The 21,308-nt window shown below is 34.9% G+C and overlaps 2 protein-coding genes across 50 annotated transcripts in view; one reads left to right on the forward strand and one right to left on the reverse strand.

The window, feature by feature from the left end:
* cast (calpastatin) overlaps window positions 1-11,404 on the forward strand; it is a 52,161-nt gene extending 40,757 nt beyond the window's left edge. For 35 of the 49 annotated variants that reach the window (XM_084386301.1, XM_084386305.1, XM_084386302.1 and 32 more), the window contains 23 exons: window positions 1,041-1,124; window positions 1,746-1,811; window positions 1,888-2,001; window positions 2,131-2,238; window positions 2,606-2,722; window positions 2,902-3,000; window positions 3,095-3,145; window positions 3,443-3,493; window positions 3,634-3,684; window positions 4,033-4,107; window positions 4,801-4,857; window positions 5,037-5,123; window positions 5,228-5,344; window positions 5,479-5,592; window positions 6,224-6,340; window positions 6,430-6,534; window positions 7,030-7,122; window positions 7,208-7,261; window positions 7,902-8,027; window positions 8,122-8,205; window positions 8,802-8,834; window positions 9,190-9,295; window positions 9,923-11,404. In XM_084386301.1, the coding sequence (XP_084242427.1) occupies window positions 1,041-1,124; window positions 1,746-1,811; window positions 1,888-2,001; window positions 2,131-2,238; window positions 2,606-2,722; window positions 2,902-3,000; window positions 3,095-3,145; window positions 3,443-3,493; window positions 3,634-3,684; window positions 4,033-4,107; window positions 4,801-4,857; window positions 5,037-5,123; window positions 5,228-5,344; window positions 5,479-5,592; window positions 6,224-6,340; window positions 6,430-6,534; window positions 7,030-7,122; window positions 7,208-7,261; window positions 7,902-8,027; window positions 8,122-8,205; window positions 8,802-8,834; window positions 9,190-9,288 (1,902 nt within the window). In that variant the 3' untranslated portion in view covers window positions 9,289-9,295; window positions 9,923-11,404. The remainder of the gene's footprint in view (window positions 1-1,040; window positions 1,125-1,745; window positions 1,812-1,887; window positions 2,002-2,130; window positions 2,239-2,605; window positions 2,723-2,901; window positions 3,001-3,094; window positions 3,146-3,442; window positions 3,494-3,633; window positions 3,685-4,032; window positions 4,108-4,800; window positions 4,858-5,036; window positions 5,124-5,227; window positions 5,345-5,478; window positions 5,593-6,223; window positions 6,341-6,429; window positions 6,535-7,029; window positions 7,123-7,207; window positions 7,262-7,901; window positions 8,028-8,121; window positions 8,206-8,801; window positions 8,835-9,189; window positions 9,296-9,922) is intronic. The other 14 variants (XM_084386323.1, XM_084386331.1, XM_084386347.1 and 11 more) reach the window with 2 other exon arrangements.
* A 2,935-nt stretch (window positions 11,405-14,339) lies between these two features.
* Window positions 14,340-19,355, reverse strand: cd8a (CD8a molecule). The gene is made up of 7 exons (XM_084387972.1): window positions 19,204-19,355; window positions 17,287-17,460; window positions 16,465-16,779; window positions 15,924-16,025; window positions 15,724-15,825; window positions 15,269-15,308; window positions 14,340-14,922 (listed from the first exon to the last, which is right to left on the reverse strand). Exons 2-7 carry the CDS (start codon window positions 17,357-17,359, stop codon window positions 14,871-14,873), a joined length of 684 nt encoding a protein of 227 aa, XP_084244098.1. The 5' UTR covers window positions 17,360-17,460; window positions 19,204-19,355; the 3' UTR covers window positions 14,340-14,870.
* Window positions 19,356-21,308: the final 1,953 nt, after the last annotated feature.

Raw genomic sequence — 21,308 nt, forward strand, 5'->3', positions numbered from 1 at the left:
TGACAGTAAGTAATTGGCATAATATACACACAAACCATGTACATATAGGGGCTTATACATGTGTATATATATGTATGTATATATACTACTGTTCAAAAAAGTTTTTTTTTTTAAGGAAATTATACTTCTTCTTTTTTTCAGCAAGAAAAGAATGCATGAAATCAATTAAAAGAGACAGTAAAAACATTTACATTTTTACAAAAACTTTATATTTTACAAAAACTATATATTACTTTTAAAATGTATATAATTATCAAAGAATCGTTTGATATGCATTTCAGCTGTGCAGCTGAATCATTTCAATGAACTTATTTCATAATCATGATTTCTGCATGAAAACATATACACGTGACGCAATATGCACGGTTACTGAATGAGGCCCATGTTACACCCAGTCATATTGTCTATGACATGTCTCACTGTTATTGTCCCTGTCCCACTGATATTCACCTATGTCTTACCTTTGTTCTTTCTATCTCACTGACTCTGTCTCTTTCTCTGTCTGTATTTTAGTGCCAAATATTTAGCTTGATTTAAGGGTGTTGGCTAGCAAACAGAACCAAACACAAATTCATCACTCATTCACTTTCAGCACATTGTTGCTCAATCAGCTTTACCACACACACACATAACCTGTGCTGCATTTCACTTATTATACCATATGGCAAAATGATATAAAGATATGCCATTATGCCAAGTTGTTTTGTTAACGCCCATCGCCCACCCTTCAGTTCTCCGAATATAATTATCACGTCTCACCATTTTGTACAGCTTTTCCCTCAGATTATCCAGCTGCTGGTTGTTTTATAAGTTAGTGTGTGAACGCAGTGTGTTGTTAATGTTGAGCTCTTGGTATGCAGAGGGTGTGCCTGTACTTTTCCTGTCATGACACATGCTGTTTGTTATTCCCCCGAAATTTAGCTTGGGGCTCCCTCTAATGGTCTTTTCTAGAATTACATTATCAATATATTATTTTTGACATTTTGTGCACAATTCTGTTTTGTCTTTTTTCATTTACGTGTGCTTGTTTTTTCCGAAAGCCTATGAGCACAGACGATGCGCTGGAGTCCCTCTCAGTTGGGTTTGTGTCTTCAGCTCCACCTGCTCCTAAGAAGACAGATGTGGTGAGTAGCCTATCTTGACAACATTCAAGTCATGTCATGGGTTTTCAAAGTTTTTCATGCCAGACAAGACCCTCAGTTACGATAATCCCCTTGTGAGGGAATTTTATTTCAATTAAAATATAAAGCCAGTTTTATTTTTATTGTCTTAAAAATGACATTTTTAAAAAAATACTACATGGAAAATATGAGCTATTTTCTATTTGTAACTACTTAACTGTAATTATTATGATAATAGCTTAATATTATGAATAATAAAATTTTGTATTATTATTGTTAGTATTTAGTTATTATTAAAACAATTGTTCAAATTAATATTAAGTAAAAAAAATAAAAAATATCTTCCTCAATTATATCTTATTTGATCATTTTCTGTGTACACTAGCACCATTGTGAAAATAGTTGCGCATAGAAAATATTTGCTATTTTTTGTTTTTAACATATTATTAATTTTAATTATTTTAATAACTAAATAAACATAATAATAAGGATTATTTTTAAGAATATTAGCCTGTTATATTATTAAATCATATTATTAAATCCATGGCTTAAGTCATATCAGATCATTCAGTTGTATATGCATACTAGTCTTGACTTGTTTGATATTTATTGGCTGTTTTTCAGAAAACTGAAACAATAGGAGCAAGCGAAATTTGGAAGAACTCTGCTCCCCCTCCACCCTATCAGCAGGTAACAGCATTTAAAACACTGCGACAATAACATTAGCATGTCTAAAAGCTAAGCATGTCTCTGTCTCCTTGAGCAGAAACAACCGGCGACATCTCAACCTGCTACTGTAACCAAGTCATCTGCTCCACCGGCTGACAAGAAAGCCAAACTAGATATCCACACACAATCCTCTAAACCAAAGACAGATGAGGTAAAGTCAAGTTCAGCCCAATACTTTAATAAAATAATGTTCATTGCATATTTTAAGGATTTGAAAAAAAGTCAATGTATTATTTTTTTTTTTTAAATAAATTGAAATTGTGTCCATTTTCTATTTTAGTCAGACAGCTCCATGTCGCTGGACGCTCTCAGCGCTTTGGGCGACACACTGGGTGCTCCAGAACCACCCAAAAAATTGCCTGAACTCAAACCTGGGCAGATAGTTGATGTAACAGTTCTGTTTATTCTTTCAGAATTCTTATTAGATTATTTAATTATTTTTATTAAAGCATTAATATAGAGTATTTTTGTTTTGTAATTGTTTTATAGTTTAGCTTTTATTATATTATTAATTTTTTTTTATCTTAATTTTAGATTATGTGCTTAATTTCATTATGTGCTTTTTTTTTCATAATTTTTTTTTTTTTCAGTTTTAGGTTTTATATATTTCCAGTTAATAGTTTTTGTGTTTCAACTTAAATTTATTTTAGTCTATTGCCAAGACACCATTTAGTTTAAGTTCTTCAATAGTAACCCTGTATAGAAGTACTCGTTTTCTGTATATTTTTTTTAATCATCTGCATGTTTTTGAGCAGGAGAAGAAACTGACATCCGAGAAGGGCGTTCGTGTCGGGGAGAGAGACGACTCACTCCCACCAGCTTACAGATTCTCAGAGGAAGAGCTCAAGAAATATCCCCCTCCTATAAAAGAGGTCAGACATTGAATACAATCTACAAAAGATTTCGAATCTGTCTTCTCTTATTCTTATTTAATACTCTACATCATTGAGAATGTTTACTTATGTGAGGAGAGATGGGTTGTATTAATTGTGTGTTGTGATTGGCTATTGTCACTGGATGCTGTGTTCTGATTGGTGGATCTCTCTCTTAGCCCTCACTGAACACAGATGATGCACTAGACATGCTTTCCGAAGGTTTCACGACCCCTGCGGCAGCACCTGTTGTTAAGGCCTCTGTTCCTCCTGCACAGGTAATAATTTATAATCATTTAAGTACAATATTACATTATGTAATGCTTATAATGTACACTTGAGTAGTTAAACATTATTAATTTGTTTAATCAGGAAAAGAAGAAACCTGATGCGGTTCCTGAGAAGACTAAAGATCCTCCCAAGGTAGGAAAGCTGTTTCTGTGCTGTGTTGTTTTAAGACATTTGTAGTCACATGCAGTGTTGGGGTAATGCATTTCCTTCAGCCCGAGGCTTATTCGTTTCACTTTTGGTGTGAAAGGGCCTTTACATTTGCCAAAAATATACATTTTTGTTATTAAAAAATAATAACGAGTAACGCAATATCCCCACACGTGTTGTTAAAGCCTCTGTTGCTCCTCAAAAAAAGCTGATAGTTCATAAAAACTTAACATTAGTTATCATTCAAACAGTTGTTTAACCACTGGTCATTTTCCGAATCAGGAAACAAAGAAGCCTGCTGCGGTTCCTGAGAAGAGTAAAGACGTTCCCAAGGTAGGAAAGTTGCTTTTAGCCTTTTGTTCATTCCTTGTGTGTGATTATTTTATGTTAACATAACAGTAACAAATAGTATTGCATTATATAGGTTTAAGCATTCAAATAGTTCTTTAACCACTGGTCTTTTTTAAAATCAGGAAACAAAGAAGCCTGCTGCGGTTCCTGAGAAGACTAAAGACGTTCCCAAGGTAGGCCTTTTACTGTCAGTGTTTATTTTGATATGATGATGACTGTACATTATACCACTTTTTACACTGCTACTTGCCCAAGAAATTGACATGAAATATTGATTTGATTTGAAATTGCTTTATTATTGGATAAGGAAGTGACCGAGGAGTGAGATGAAAGACATGATACTAGCACAGCTATGTATGAAATTGGCAGAATTTGGAAAATGGTCAATAGTACAGTACAGCGTACATAATAGAAATACATTTGATGACAGGATGCTTTGTAATAATGCAAATAAGTTAGTGTTCGTGTTTGTCTTGCGCATATTAACCTGCTTGCTTTCTGTCTTTCTAATCTTCTTTTAGCATAAAGTGGATGAATTATCAGCACTGGATGCTCTGGCTGGTGATTTCGTGGCTCCTGCAAAGTCTGCTTCTAAGGTACCATCAAATGCCAATAGCTTTGTTTCTGTCCAAAGTTGTGAATTTAACTTTAAACATTTAAAACATTTGCGAATAAAGCAGCGTTTCCATCCCATGTGTTCAAGAGAACAAAATCTCAACTTCCTGGGAAGTTGCCTCAAATGATCTGTTATAAAAAATGAAAGATGCTGCAATCGGGTAACACACTCGTGTAAGTTCTGGGTGGTCATTATACCCAACCTTTTTAGTGACAAACTCAGTGACCAAAGCAACATTTGAGATGCTGTGCAGTGAAACTGGTCCACTGGTTAGTCCAGTTATCCAATCACATCCTTTGTTGAGGGAAAGACACTTGAGTCTGTAGTTGCGCATCGAGGGATTTATTCGGTAAATGTCGTCTTATTGGATAAAAGAAATGATTCGCCTCAATTGAGCACATACGTTTTTTTTATGCACATTTTTTTTATTTATGCACATCTTGGCATTTTCCTCCAGATTTTTTAGCATAAAAATACTGGTGGATGGAAACATGCTCGATTCAAATCTCAACTATTATTGTGCTCTGTCCAGTATTTCCAGTATTTGTTTTCACTCATAAGATAATAAATATTTGTTTTGTTCCCTATTTTATTATATTATATTATATTATATTATATTATATTATATTATATTATATTATATTATATTATATTATATTCTTGTATGCCGTAGGTTTCTTCGGCTGCTCCTGTCCCTCCAGGCCCTCCGCAAAAACCACTGACAGACGAGGTATTGCAAATCCTTGACGTTTATGATGTATTCACATAAGTCATGGAAATATATGAAATTAAATTGGTCATATCAGTAGTATATATTGTTTTAATATTAGAACTGACATTCAGCTTTCTGGACCCTGTAGATTTTTATGTGGCTCTCTCTATTTCTCTCCTGCTCTCTCATATGCGCAGGACCCTTTCAGTGCTCTGGGCGACACACTGGGTGCCCCAGAACCACCAAAAAAACATCCCGAACTCAAACCTGGGGACATTGTTCATGTAAGAGTCACGACTCTTCTTTGATTTTTATTGTCTTTTACAAATTTAGATATCATTGCTACATTTCTTTGTACTTTTTCAATAATTGAATGTTTTTTGAGCAGGAGAAGGACGTGACATCCGAGAAGGGTGTTCGTTTCGGGGAGAGAGAAGACACACTCCCACCAGATTACAGATTCTCAGAGGAGGAGCTCAATAAATATCCCCCTCCTGCGAAAGAGGTAATATGCTGTCACAGTTATTAGCATTAAGTGACATTGATCTTATTGTTGTTATATGTGTTGTGTCTCATGGATGTGTGATGATTGGTCACTGTTCTTGTGATTTGATTGGTGGATGCTTTCTTCCGTCCCAGCCTTCTCTAGACACTACTGAAGCTCTGGATATTCTGTCTGGTGATTTTACCACCCCCACTGTCCCATCTGCTGCCAAGACCCCTGTTTGTTCTTCCTCTAAGACTCCTGTTAAGGTGAGACTCGTGAACATCCACATACAGTAGGAAACAAACAACTGTGATGTATTTGATGTCTTAATTGTTTCTCCTACATAGCAATGATATTAAATGTCTGGGGTTGGTAAGATTTTTTTAATCTTTTTTTTTGAAAGAAGTGTCTTGTGCTCACCAAGGCTGCATTTATTTGATCAAAAATACAGTAAAAGTAATATTGTGAAATATTATTACAATTTAAAATAATGTTTTATTCCTGTGTTGGCAAAGCTGAATTTTCAGTCTTCAGTGTCACATGATCCTTCAGAAATCATTCTAATGTGATTTACTGCTCAAAAAACATTTCTTATTATGATTATTAATGTTGAAAGCAGTTGTGCTGCTTAATATTTTTGTGGAAACCATAATACAACCGTGAATAGAACAGCATTTATTTGAAACGGTACTCTTTTGTAACATTATAAATGTCTTTACTGTCACTTTTGATCAATTAAATGCATTCTTGCGGAATTAAAGTATCAATTTATAAACAGAAAAAAAGAAAGAAATCTAACTGACCCCAAACTTTTGAATGGTAGTGTACTGTATGTTTAATCTCATTAGCAATGTTTATTTAAACCTCTCTCATCTCTCTTCTCATTCTGTTCTTTAGCCTTCAGGTTCTGCTTCAGATTTTGCTTTAGATGCTCTTGCTGGTGATTTTGTCGCTCCTTCTTCTGCATCTAAAGTTCAGTCTGCTGTCTCTGGCCCCCCACACACTGACAGACAGGTACATTTCTAGTTTATCCATATTTTCACATGTTATATATGTTTATACTTTCCTTTTATACTGATTTTCTCTTCTACTTTTTGGTGCAGTTGTCAGAAAGTACCTCATCAGCTTTGGATGCCCTCTCAGACACTCTGGGAGACATAAAAGCAGCCCCCGAGCCTGCCCCTGTCCCGCCTAAAGACATCGTTAAGGTAACACACTTTTTAATAACTGTGTCTTTCCACTTTCCATACACACAACTCTGCACCAAGCAGAATCAAGGCCGACTCACTCCAAATCAGATGTGATTACATGACCAGCACTATTAATTTTTGTAATTGAAAAATGCCGTCACCATAAAACTACAACAACCGATTGTAGGACCTTGATCCTTGATCTTTTGATGATAAGAGTTTGATGCACTATGAAAACAAAACCATAACAGCACCCCAACTTCCTCTTCAATTCCCCCCCAAAAAACATGTTTATTTGTTAAAGAGATCAATGCAAGATGATACACCAAAACTTGTGTTTCCTGGCATTGTGTGGTGCCTGCCGCTCTGCATATCCTTCCGTAGTATCCCACTTGGCTGAAGATTATCTTACTGACCCCTGACTTTTGAACAGTAGTGTGTCTTTTCACAGGCTTCTTAAATGATCATGTAAACTATATTATGACAGTATTGCTTTTTCTCTTCCCACCACAGGAAAAGGATATAAAGGAGGAGAAAGTGAGTAAACAAGGTGAGAGAGACGACACCCTTCCACCAGATCATAGGTTCAGAGAGGAAGGCCACAAGGTGACTTTTGCTTCTCTATTATGTTTCAAACTAACTATTATGTATTAAAACTTAAAATGTGACAAATTTTCCACTTGTTCTTCAGTCTTCTCCACAGGCATTTGAAGCCGCAAAGCCAAAAGACGTCAAACCAAAGCAGGTACTTTATGAATCACTGAGTGTATAGGATATATACAGTACTGTGCAAAAGTCTTAGGCATGTTAAAATTGCGTTTCAAACGGCTTTTGTCCAGGTACACTTGCGCATAGTTTTTCAGGTAGCTTTGCAGGAAGGTTCACTTGTTCATTACTGGATGAATCTGCATTTTTAAATGAAATGAACAAATACATTTTTTAACAGTCACTTGTTGCCATCTACTGGCATAACAATGTAATTGATACAATCTTTTTTGAAGCGTCATGTTACTTTCAAAAGGTGATTTGCTCTCTTTTGATCCGAACTATAAACTTTTATCCCAGTACAGTGATCATTTGAATTATAATTATTGTAAGACAGAAATAATGATACCGTGTGGCTGAAAATACTTTTTTTGTTTGTGAAGCTGTTTCATGAACTGCTCTCTCTGGCTCAGTGGCAGCGCCAATGCAGATTTGAATGTTCCACTGTGATCGTACTTTTCAAAGGTTTAATAGATATAGTCGAATCATTGCCATTTAGGAATAAGATCACATGGGTGTTTAATTTGAGATCGCAATCTTTTAACGATTAACCATGCATCTCTAATATATACAACTTCAATAAACAGTAACTACAATATGTTTTTCTGTCCATCTCTCAGACATCAATCGATGACACAACGGCCCTTGACATGCTGTCTAGTGATTTTTCTACAGTACCGACCATAAAGCCCTCTGCACCTGATGCCCAACACTTCACCCCTGAACCAACACCGCCAACCCATAAGGTACCACAAACAAACCTGCATAGATAACTAAACATCCCTCTAAATTCTTTACAAAAGTACCATGTTTGATTATTTCTATTGTCTTTGTTTACAGGCATCAGGTCCAGTTATGGATCAGCTGGCAGGCAAATTGATTCCCAACCTGACCGACCCCAAAGCCAAAGACAGCAAACCAAAGGTAAGAATCAGGCCACAGGTCAATTGTCATTATGGACACTTTTCACGGACCGTGATGATGCATTTCCACGTATTTTAATTTTTAAAACATTTAATATACATTTATAGTGCTATACATTGTGTCACATTATCTTGACAGTAAATGACAAAACCCAAATGAATGCCGGGTGTTTCTGAGGCAGTGATGGCAAATTTGACATCTTTCTCTTTTCTGACTTCTCTGATCAGTCTCTATATTTTTCCCTCTTTTTGGAAAAGTCATGGATATTTTCTTTTGCTATTGGAGCACATGGGAATTCAAATATTATATTTGCTGTCATCTCTTATTCAAACTATGATGACTTCTGCTTCTGACAACCCCAGAAATGTGAAAAGGGTCCTTTATCTGGATGCTGATCATCACTTTTTTCACATATTCTGGACATTCTGTTCTTTCAGAAAAATAATGTTTGATTTCCCCAATCTTCCTCTGAAAAAATATGTAGCGGGAGAAAATTAAAAGTAGGAAAAATCTGTGCATGCTATATACTGTATGAGCACCAGGCTTTCCCTCCAGACCCTTTATACTGGTTCAAGCCAGTTTATATCTGATTACAGGCAAAGGGGGTCAAACCAAAGTCTAAGCCAAAGGTAGGTTCTTTATGAATTGAAATGCATGAATTTAGTTCTTATACATTAGCTTTGGCTCATGAACGGCAGCATGGAGAAACACAAGCTAAAAATCCCATTCGGTCACCATTCCATCAGCTGAAACGCGATCACATGGCTGTATATTTGCATATTCATCCAAACATCTGGCAGGTTTGCATTGTTTGAACACTGTGGCTGGCCTACTCAAAGGCTTTGCGTTTACAAACCGCTGAGGATCACTTGATTATTTCATTTGCACACATGTAGTGCTGTTATGCCACAAAGCCACCAACCATATGCTTGAAATGTTTGCATGCTTGGTTTGCATACTTAAAATTCTGATTTTGTGTCCCAGAAACAGTCAGTAGAAGATTCTTCAGCCATGGATCAGCTGCCCGGTAAAGTGAGCTCAGATGTGGTGCCTTCATCTTCCACGAAGGGTGGAAACAGATAGATTGCAGGTCAGTGTCTTTACAAACTTCTTTGAATTTAATTAAGGTTTTTATATTATATTTACACTACTGTTCAAAGGGTATTACTGTATGGGGTCAGTAAGATTTTTTTTTTTTTTTTTGAGAAATTAATATTTTTATTCAGCAAGGGTGCATTAAATTGATCAGACGTCACAGGAAATTCATTTATAATGTCAGAAAAGATTCCATTTCAAATAAATGCTGTTCTTTTGAACTTTCAATTCATCAGAGAATCCTGAAAAATATATATATTGCGGTTTGGTTTCCACAAATAATATTACGCATATAACTGTTTTATGATAATAATAAGAAATGTTTCTTGAGCAGCAAATTAGCATATTAGAATGATTTCTGAAGGATCATGTGACACTGAAGACTGGAGTAATGATGCTGATAATTCCATCACAGGAATAAATTAAGTTTTAAAATATATTAAAAAAGAACACAGTTAATATTTCACAATATTATGTTTTTTTTACTGTATTTTCGATCAAATAAATGCAGCCTTGGTTGACATCTTACCAACCCCACACTTTTGAATTATATTACATAATTTTTTTATATTATTTTCTGTTTTTAACTGTTTTTACTTTATTCATGCGATTTATTTCTCAGATTTATGCTGCGTCTCCTCATCCCTAACACAAGAAACCATTAAAGGGAGCTGCTCGGACAAGAAATATATTTTATGGTGGACACGGAATAAAATGAAAAAAATATATAACTGCACAGAGACACTTAAACGTGTATTTTTTAGAGCCTCCTCTCTTCTCCTAAAGCAAAGCAAAAATAAATCGAATGATCTTTTGTCTCCTTGTGACTGATAGAACATGTATGTACAGAAATCGCATGTATTGTTCTACTTTCGGTCATCTATTTTTGGTGTGGTGTTGTGATATAATTTTTCCCACAGTAAAAATATTATACCATATACAATTTTTATTTTTTCCATCTTTAACTGGGGGTCTCTACAGTCTTCCGGTTCACTGACATGACCGTCTATTGCTGTTTGAGGATCTATTGAGGCGCTAGTTGGTTATGAATTCATCGTTTACAGTACAGGGATTCCTGTGAGGAATTGCAGATTATGATTATGATGAGTCTAAAAAAGGTTTGTGTGGGAGGTGTTTTTTTCTCTCTAGTTTGTTTCCTCAAGTGCACTTACAAGGATGCTCTCGAAAATAACTGTACAATTATTTTGCGAACACTAAATGATCCATTGGCCTGTTGTCATCACAAAAGCCTTGGGAAATAATTTGGACAATTTCATGTTTCACTGTTAAAGTTTTTTTCCGCTTGATATCGGGGGTCAAATAAGAACTGTATTTTTAGAGCCACTAATAAATTCGCAGGTGTTGCGGAGTCTTTCACTCAACTCAGTTGTGTTGGTTTAAGGGCAACCACAACATTGCCATTTTGCTTAACATCAAGACTCGCTTTTTGACCCTTTAAAATGCTCAAATAGCTTCCATAACTGACAGTAGAAACTAAAATATGACTTTTAAACCCAACTGTGTCTTTGCTCATACAATCTTCAACAGATCCAGACAGGTTTTTCTAGAGAGTTCAAAGATGTTGTGTACTATTAATTGTGGCAGGATGGTATTTTCAAGAAGGGATTTTTACTCTTAAAAAATAAAACTAATAAAAAACATAAGCCCTTTTTGTTGGTTTTGTTAGTTTGGAATGTTCTGTTCTGTTCTTAAAGTCTTCATGCACATAAAGATATAATGATGATGGGGGCTCAGATACATTGTTTTTGGGTGTGTTGATGGTGTTTGCTTTCATTAGAACTGATTTAGTCCATCTTTATGTATGTTGTGATCAAACCTGCAATGTATTTACACCCTATAGAAGGACAATGTGACGTTTTCAGGGTTTTTCCACTGGTTAAAGGTCACTCACCCATTGGGCTATTTTGGGCAATCATTCAATTTTTGGTTTGTTTCTCAAACCATTGTATACCTTCAGAACATTTGGAATATAGCCTACGGAACGAGTTGAATGGGTTTATTTTATGACACCTTTGCATCCTCTTGAAATAAATTTGATGTAAGTCACCATTCTCTGCCAATAAATGGGCAATGTCAAGCGAGACATTTTTTAAATCTATTTATTTGTGTTCTAAAAACATAAGGTAGGAGTAATAAAGCTTTAAAACAACATCAAGGTGAGTAAATAATTAGACTATTGAATTTTCATTTTTGTGTAAACTGTGCCAGAAACGGTCACTGAAAATAAGGTGTGAAGAAGTAAATAAACTACAAAGATAAAAGTGCACCAATGATGGCGATGTATGGCAGTGTTTTAAGCTTCTTAAAACAACTGATCAACGTTTTCTACTGTGAATTTTAGTGCTTATTTTTAGACCACCAATATATGAGATGTAATTTCTTGACTTTTTTTGTATAATCGTAAGGGAAGAGCTGACTTTTTTATAGTTTTTTCCATAGCCATGTGATGATGCTGTTGGTTAATGTTTACTACAGCTTTGTCTTTTTCTCATCTGTCGTTCTGCATGTAATTTAATTGAATTTATATTGTTACGTGACATTGTTAGATTGGATGACGTCATCAGAACTTGCCATACTTTGACTTTTAGTGATTTGACGCCACTGGGTAAGGGTTATGTAACGCTATTTATAACTACAGTATCTGTATATAAAACAATAGAAGTGCAATCTCCCCAAAGATAGATAAGTAAACATGCATGTGTGTGTGTGTGTGTGTGTGTGTGTGTGGTACTCAGGGAAACTGCCCAGTTGGAACATGGAGACTGAAAGTCAAGTTTATCCTTCAGAGTATCTCCATGTATCCCAGTGGTAACACTTCTTTAATAAATCGATCATTATTTGCTATTGTTTCTATAACCTTTATTCCATTTATAAAATATATACAATATATAAACATAGTCCAACCAAAATTTATTCAGAAATCTTCAACATTTCTCACATTATCACAGTTTATTCGCTATAGTTTAGAAAATGGTAATAAAATTTGACAAGAACTTGTATCTTTTTTAAGAAGAGTTATCAAATCAGTTGATATTTCACTGGTTTTGGCCATTCTTCTGTTAGACTGTCTCACAAATGAATTAGGTTGAATATCTGCCCGCTGTTAAATTTAATTACACAATTAGATAATACCAATTTAGGTCAACCAATTACCAAGCAATGCTTAATTTTGTTCAGTCTGTGGTGTAAAAAGGTCACATTAGCAATTAAAGAAAAAACACTTCAGCAAAACATAGTCAGGTCAAAGTGTATGAATAATTTTTGGTCCCACATTTTTATACATTTTACTGGTACTCGTGGGTGAGTTTACTTGGAAACTTATAATGAACACAAGGCATGTTGAGTTCTTGTGTTCAGATTCCACCACACAACTATTTAAACAGATATCAGCTCAATAATCGTCGAAATAGTCGCCACGGGTTATTGTGGAGAATGATGCTGATGAGACGGTCAGATTTACAAAACATATCAAAAAGAACCATAGATTGATCAAGCGCGTTCATCTAAAATTCGTCATGACGTGAGACGCTCCACTTTCAGCAATGCAAAACTAGTACAGGCTTGTAAAAAAAAAAAAATCGTTTTTATATGGTGTTTTTCTTTTAATATTAGCCTAGTCTATGGTTTGTGTTTCCTAATAAAGCACTGGGGGGAAAAACAAACAAATTTGGGAATTGTTTTGCATGCTGTTTTAGTTAAGTAGCCTAATAATTGCATCCTTGAGCTTCCAGACTCACACCTTTACTAAATATTACTTTTGGCAAGCTATGCTAGTGGTGGGAATTGTGAATTAGCAAAGTAACTCTGGAAAAAAATCATTCATTGATATTGCATATTTACGCCAATAGGTGGCGACAACTGGACGACAGTCTTACTAAAATCAGTGAACAACTGAGAAAAAGTAAACAAACTTCAACGATAGATAGATAGATAGATAGATAGATAGATAGATAGATAGATAGATAGATAGATAGATAGATAGATAGATTTTTTTAAACTTATGGTCTAAAATACTAACATGATACCATTAAAGGGAGCTCATTGGACCTTAAGGCCTTATTCACTTAGGAAAATGTCCTGTTGCAATGTTAAAGTTTTTTTCCATTTGATTCATGAAGTTAGATGAGAATCGTTTAGCTTAAGCTCAAGGTTTTACACTTACTTTTCAGAACCCCTAATACGATCACAGGTGTTGCATTACATGCGGTAAAAGTCAGAATCTTTCACTTTCACTTTAACTCAGTTGTGTTGGTTTAAGGGCTGCCGCAAAATTACCGTTTTGCTTAACATCAAATGTCTAACTAGCATCCATAGTTCATGACTGAAACTGAAATGCGACCTTTAAACAAAGCATTGTTTAACAAAAACGTTTCTTTCTGCTCATGAAATGTTGAACGGATCCAGGCAGGCCTTCCTAAAGAGTTCAAAGACGTCATTGTGTTATTAATACAATCGTTTTTTAGTTTGTTTTGTTCTTAAAATCTTCATGCAAGTAAAGATGAACTAAATAAGAACCCTGGGTCACAAGATTAGGATCCAATTCTCACTATTAACTATATTAATACGACTTTTGCCTCAATAGCTCCTAATTACTGTTTATTAATGGTTAGTAAGGAAGTTGTTAAGTTTAGGTATTGGGATTAACTGATGTAGAATATGGTCATGCAGAATAAGGCATTAATATGTGCTTAATAAGAAGCCTACTAATAAAAAGCCAATATCCTAGTAATATGCATGTTAATAAGCAACTAGTTAATAGTGAGAATTTTACCCTAAACTAAAGTGTTACCAGACTCCGACATTATCTTTGAGTGTCTGTTGTTTACAAAGAAAGTAGTAAAACTTTAAAATCATAATGTTGTGATCAAACCTGCACTGTATTTACAGATTAACGACACCAGTTTCTGGGCAGCTTGTGACTACTGACTGTTTGTGCTGTCACCTCCTGTGTTATTTATGCTGAAATTGTTCATTTTAAATTCTTCATGTCACTAGGATGAATGCATGATACAGGCCTATTACTTCATCCAAGAGCCTTTTTTATTTTCAATTGATTTAAAATTAAATGTAGAAACAGACATCAGTAGGAAAGCAATTTGTTCTGTAAAGCTGAGTTGCTCGGTAAAAAATGTACGAGACTGCATCTGAGATTCATATCACTTACAGCCAGCAGATGGCAGAAATCTCTGCCAAAATCTCTTTTAAACAGGTTACAATTATACAACTTTTGCACATAATAAGCCCAAATTAACAAGCCTACATTGAAGCAAAACATAAACATTTCACCAGGAACAGATTAAGACTATCAACAAACACACAAAGAAAAGATCTGATTATTGTCAGTGACAGAAACAGATACAAAGACATAACTATAAAAATCACCTAAATTCATTGAAACAGAAATTTTCATTTCAGAAACATTTTCATTTTGAAAGATTAAGATTTAACGTTCTAGAGACTGAATAATAATGAAGGAGGAAACCGTATTTAAATGTACTTAATGAGAAGAAAACCGAACCAACGAAAACTTTCCTGCTTCTTCACTGGAGCTAGAAGTGGTTGTTGGGCAGTTTAGCATGGCCGACGTGTCTGGGTTGAGGTCTGAAAATTACAAATTGAGATATTGAATAGAAACTGTATTGAATTAAAGGGGAAAAAAAAAAGTACTCGCCCTCAAGTTGTTCCAAACCTGTATGAGTTTCTCTCTTCTGCTGAACACAAAAGAAGATATTTTGAAGTAACCAGACAGTTGACGGCACCCATTGACTTATGGGACAATGGAAGTCAGTGGGGTCCGTCAACTGTCTGGCTACCGACATTCTTCAAAATATCTTCTTTTGTGTTCAGCAGAAGAAAGAAACTCATACAGGGTTAAAACAACTTGAGGGCGAGGGTGATTTTTGGGTGAACTATCCATTTAATGATCATTTGTGTCATTGTGACTTACTGTCTTTTGTAATGGTGGGGACATCGTCTTGTTCTTAAACCTAGAGAAGAAATAATTATAAAACATGCTAAAACTTAATCAGTCAAAAAATCATGAAAACATGTTTTATAATATAAAATATTATTATAAAATATAACTTATTTTTAAGTGTAAATACATCTTTGGTAGTGTTTTTATAGATTAAGAATAGTGTAATTGTTCTTACATGTCCTTACAGTTTTGAAAATCATTTGCATGCATAGTTATTGTTTCTCACCATTGAAAAATGGACTTACACATGTAGGGTATTATTAGCATAATTGTGGATATGTTTTAAATGTCTGTGCTCAAGTCAAGTGTGCGATAACTTATATGTTCCAAAACTTGATCCATAACCATAAAAAAAATACTAATATGTAAATAAGAACATCATCCACAGCACTTTGAATAATTTAAAAGGTGTGGATTTGACTTACGGTTGCAGTACAAAATTGTGACGATCAGCAGAATGAGGAGAAGAGCACAGCCAGAGGCGAGAGAAGACAATATCCAAATCTCACAGATGAAACCAGGCTTCCCTGTGAACAAATACACCTCCTAATCATTACAACGCTGTCTTATAATACAAAGATTTATTTTTCAATTACCATAATATAATATATATAGCACAACAAACCTGGTTTTCGGCACGAACACGGTGATGTTGTAGATTTTGTTGTAGATTCTGTTGTAGTCACTAAGGTCGGCTTTGCTGGTTTTGGAGGTTGGGTTGTTGGATCTGAAACAGAAATATTAGCAAATATGATCCAATGATATTATTCTTTAATGTAATTTTATATTTCCACTGGCAAGTCCCCCCCCCCCCCCCCCCCCCCCCCCCCCCCCCCCCCCCCCCCCCCCCCCCCCCCCCCCCCCCCCATTTTAAGCATATCCCTCTTTGTTGTTGTTAAATCTATGCTAAAAACAGGACAAATTAATTTGTAAATAAGGTACCAAAATTAAATGTAGACAAATTACAATTGATTCAAAACAAATGATTCATATATGTAGTTTTGCTTCTCAATTAACTTGATCTTGTTTTAAGGATGTTCAGGATTTTTTTTAATGAAATTATTTTTGCAGTGCTCATATATCGCATGACCCTTTTGAAAAATCAGATGTGATCAGTGTTTCTGATTTAACCTGAAAATGTTAATGTTTAACAGTCAGATACCCACCTGGTTCTCCTTTAATTTCAGTCAGCCCTCCAAAGAAGAGTTTATTGCTGTTCATGGCTGCACATGTGTAAACACCACTGTCTGTCTTTTTCTCGAACGATTTAATGTCCAAATATGCCTTACCACTTTGGTCTAGGACGATATTGTATTTTTCCTTTTGTACGGCTTTATCCTTTATGTCCGTATTTTTAAAAGTGAATAAAAAGTCTGCACCTGCACTGTTTATGCGAAACCAGAATGTCAAGGTGCCGGACTGTTTAGCGTCACAATTAACTCGAACCTGCGCTCCTTCTTTGTAGATTTCTGCAGAGACTCCTGGAGACAAAGAGATGTGTTAAGATGCATGTGTGAACAATACCATCTAAAACTGATTTAAAAAGAAATGTTTTTTATTCATATGGTCACATTAAAAGTCATGTGCAACTGAATTTCTCTGCATTTAGTGGTGTGAAAATAAAATGAACTTGTTTCACCATTGAATTAACTGAAAGTAACTTGTATGTAGCTTTTTATACTTTTAAGCAAGCCAATACAAATATATATATATATATATATATATATATATATATATATATCATCATTTATGTGTTGTATCATCATTTCCATGCTGTTTCTGTGCTGAGGTAGTTAGGCTGAATGTTAAATAAAAATGATTATTTACAGTTTAAATGACTGTCTAACGGCTGTACGTAAAAACAACAGGCAAATTATATTTGGTCTAATCAAAATCGTAAACAATCTGTCCATCCTGTACACTTTTATATCTTTTATATCTTATTTCATATAATGTAATTGCAATTTAAGAGAAAATGTTTAACTCACCATAGAAGAGAGACAAACTCACACAAAATCCAATGTATATTTGATACATTTTTTCAATTCTCAGCACAGACATTCAGTTCTTCTGTAACGACAGGAACAAAACTACCGAAAGAATGAAACAAAATCTCCTCGTCCGCCCCTCCCAAACCCTCAATGTCTTGGTTTTCAACTGTACTGCAAAAGTAAAGAAAATAAAGTTACTATTTGTTTTGTTGCTACAAATTGAGGCATTATATATACATACACACACACACACACACACACATATATATATATATATATATATATATATATATATATATATATATATAATAACGTTTAAAGGTGTAAAATGACTGTCCCAGAAACAAAAATAAAATGACTGAATGGTAAGTAAACAGCATAGAAATATGTAGAGTATGCACAGTCAAATTTCTGTGTACACTCCATGTAGTAAAGATAAGGTTTATAATAATTGCACTACTTTTAGTTTCTGTATATACTGTATACACAGCAGCTATTGGGGGATGCTGTCACACTCTTTGGGGTAAGTTGTCACAATGCCTTATAAGGTATTAATCACAATTTAAACTGTAAAACAATTATGGGAACCATAAAACAATACAAGAAACAGCAATATTTGAAATTTTAATTGTGCAAAAAATAAAAAATAAAGAGTATACCATGTAGGACAAGTAAGGCTAAAGTTATGAACATCTCTCATCATTACATGATTAGGTCGAATTCTGTCAGAATGGTTTATGTAGAATTTTTTTGTATGTACATTTCTTTTTGGATCGATGTGGATCATTGTTAAAATTTGGTCTATAAAACAGGTGGTGGTTGTTTTTTAAGTGGCTTGACGTATTGTCAGTGCAGTGCAGTGGTGCAGCGTGCACCTGAAGGGGGGTCTATGCACTAGCAGCAGCACGAGCACATGCACCGGCGCGCGCAGCTCTTTGATCGCGCGTCAAACCGCATGTGACGCGCTCCTCTGAGTGGGGCTGTACTGTCTGCAACTCTGGACCCCTAACGTTCATCCAGCTTAGAACATTTGTCGTTAGGGTGTACAAAGGCTATTACAGATGTGCACGGAATGTTTTGTTCGTTTACGTTTCTAAGATCTATTTATGCACAATTAAATGAAGGGAATATTCTCACGCTCACTTTCAAAGACAGTTTCCATTTCTTTCACTTTCATTCACTCACACACGTCTTAATCGTAGTCATGATATACTTTAACAAATGCAGTAGCCTACCAATGCAGAATTTAAAAGCTAAACAGGTATTAATGCATGGATAACCCAAAAAGAATGCATCTTAACCTCACTTTTCTGCAGACGAAGTAACGTTAGGCTATACTCAAATCAAGTAGGCCTAGTACTTGACTCTTGAGCTAAGGTAGGATAGGCCTACCCTAGATATATAGCCTTTCCTAATCAAATATTACTCCAGTAGCCTATATTTAAGCAGGCCTACTCATTTCCAATTTTACTTAAGATGTACGAAATTATTTAATTGTTAATGTAGGCTAAGTAGCCTATTAAAGGTAAAAAGTAGGCTATACTGATCGAGGAACCATGTTTATTTTTAGCCACTACTGGTGTGTCTGACTCAACTTGAAAGAATGTAGACATTTAAGCAATTATAGTTACTGTCCACAACCGCTTTTCTGAACCAGTGTTTTAATTAATTGGGTGTCAAGGTAGGCTGTTCTCCTCAGGTTCACACAGGTGCTAGCCTACCACATGTGTAGTTCGTCAACTATCAACATGTTCCTCTAACATTTGAGGACCAGAACGCAACACGACACTTTTTGTTTTCATTTGAGACACTTTGTGATTTCAAATCTCCATTTTGTGAAATGTTTCGCTTAAAAAAGTGTATTTATGCTATCTTATCTCGGTGAGGAAAAAACAAAACAGGTCTGCATATCACCTGACGTCATGACGGTATCAGAATATAACGTTTCCCAAGAAGAGTGGAAAGATGTTAAATTGTTTTGTACGACAGCTTCAGACCACCTCTGTTCTGTAGGCGTACAGAGAGTCTCTAATATGATTGTGAAGGGGATGCTGCCCACACACGGTTACATCACTAACAACAGCGCCCCCTTTCTTTCTTATGTCGCAACACGGTCTGACGTAATGTAGGTACATTTACGTCTCCTGTCCTGGAAATTAACGTAACATTTATATTGGCCATGTACTTGGATAGTGGAAATATGAGTTTACGACATTATCAACAAAAACAAATCTGTTGAAGACCCAGTTAGGTATACACATTCTATAAAAAAAAAAATAAAAAAAAAATTGTTGCAAAATTATTGTTATTTTATCAAATGTAGCCTAAGTGTTATATAAGTGTTATATACTGTATATAATACTTCTTATTATTGTTATTGTTATTATTGCTGTTGTTGTTGTTGTTGTTGTTGTAGTTGTTAACATTAGCTAGTGTGTTTGCAACATTAGAAAGTTACCTATAAACAATTGCTCAAAAAAACCCTGATAATAATTTAAATAATATAATGATAAAATAATTATATATATATATATATATATTACAATTATTATCATTTATTTTTTGCAATTGTTTCTTTAGGCTTACAGTAGGCTATATATATAGAGTTCAGATGCAAAAGCCTCTAAGTGCCATTTGAAATTTTCTTGAATTATATTTTTTATCAAGCTCATATATTTAAGTTCCGTAATTTCACTTAAATGGCAGTGAAAATTACCTATTAATTGTCATTTAAGTGAAATTACTGACCTTAAATATACAAGCTTGATAAAAATGATCATTCTAGAAGAAAATTTTAGATGGCACTCGAAGAAATATACACATAATATTTCACATATATATGATGTGTGTATTATATATTATGTGTATTATATATAATATGTATGTGTATATATATATATATTATATATTATATATAATATGTGTATTATATATAATACATTACTACTGTAAAAATGAAGAAAAACACATTTGAACACTTCTCTAATCAAAAACAAATGCAGGGACCTTATGACTGTACAGTAAATCTCACATACAGCGTTGATCCTTCATAAAGGGGACGTCTGTTTTTCATATCTTGCCGGTGGGTGTTCAGGAAGACCTCCAGTCAGACAGAGATACAGTTTCTGACAGGCGGTCCACCCTCAGTTTCCATGGCCCCCCCATGTAGTTTTGAGTCACTCTCTCAGTTTGGGTAATTTCTCATCATCCACTGATTTCTTACCTGGGGATCCCTGTCTGACTCACCAAAAGAACCTGAGATCAGAGACGTGGGTCTCAGACCCAAAACACAGCTCAGAGACCGAGGTGGGGATGAGGGGGGATGGGGCTTGCCTGGGGATTCCTTGGAGGAAGAGGGCCAACTCATCCTCACACACACCACAACATAATTATTACATGCAGTTAGACAGCAGCCCACCTCAGACAGCTCAGTTTAGAGAGTGATCAGTAAAAACAGACTTTCAGTCACTGCAGTAATTACAGCGTTAGGATTCTCTTCATTCAAACACTGCATCCATTCATCTGAAGCTCAGAGGGAGGGATCAGTTACAGATCACAACCTGGTGTAAGTATAATTCTGCTTTCTTGGTGATGGTTGTATACCTTCATGTTGAGACTTTATTGGGGTCTCAGAAATCCTGAATGTGCTTAAATGATAGTAATTTCTAAATTAACTTTAAAATTATTATATTTAATGTTCCTCTCATCTAATCAAAACCCAGTTAGCAGATATTATCAAAGCCCATCCAGCATATCAAAGTACAAGTGCATTTCTTTTTTAGAAATGTTATATGTTGCTTTTTATGGGGTGATTTAGTATATTTATTAGTAACTAATAATAGTTTCTGAACGCCAGCTGCACTTGATACACATTCACAAATGCATTTTTTAATGTCCTCCATTATTACCTCTTGTTTCTCTAAAAATTTGATTGTGTGATTGTATTTTACTTGTTGCACAGGCTGATAAAATAAAACAAGCTGTTTTAGCATATATATATATATATATGAAGAGTTCAG

Source organism: Rutilus rutilus, assembly GCF_951802725.1.
Source record: "Rutilus rutilus genome assembly, chromosome: 18".
NCBI lineage: Eukaryota > Metazoa > Chordata > Actinopteri > Cypriniformes > Leuciscidae > Rutilus > Rutilus rutilus.

Excerpts from the sequence above, each read along its gene's own strand:
- cd8a (XM_084387972.1), bottom strand. The coding sequence starts at position 17,359 with ATGTCTGTGCTGAGAATTGAAAAAATGTATCAAATATACATTGGATTT. Across the intron at positions 16,780-17,286 it reads GAGTTTGTCTCTCTTCTATG|GAGTCTCTGCAGAAATCTAC; the intron begins GTGAGTTAAACA and ends CTTTGTCTCCAG. Across the intron at positions 15,826-15,923 it reads GTGTTCGTGCCGAAAACCAG|GGAAGCCTGGTTTCATCTGT; the intron begins GTTTGTTGTGCT and ends ATTTGTTCACAG.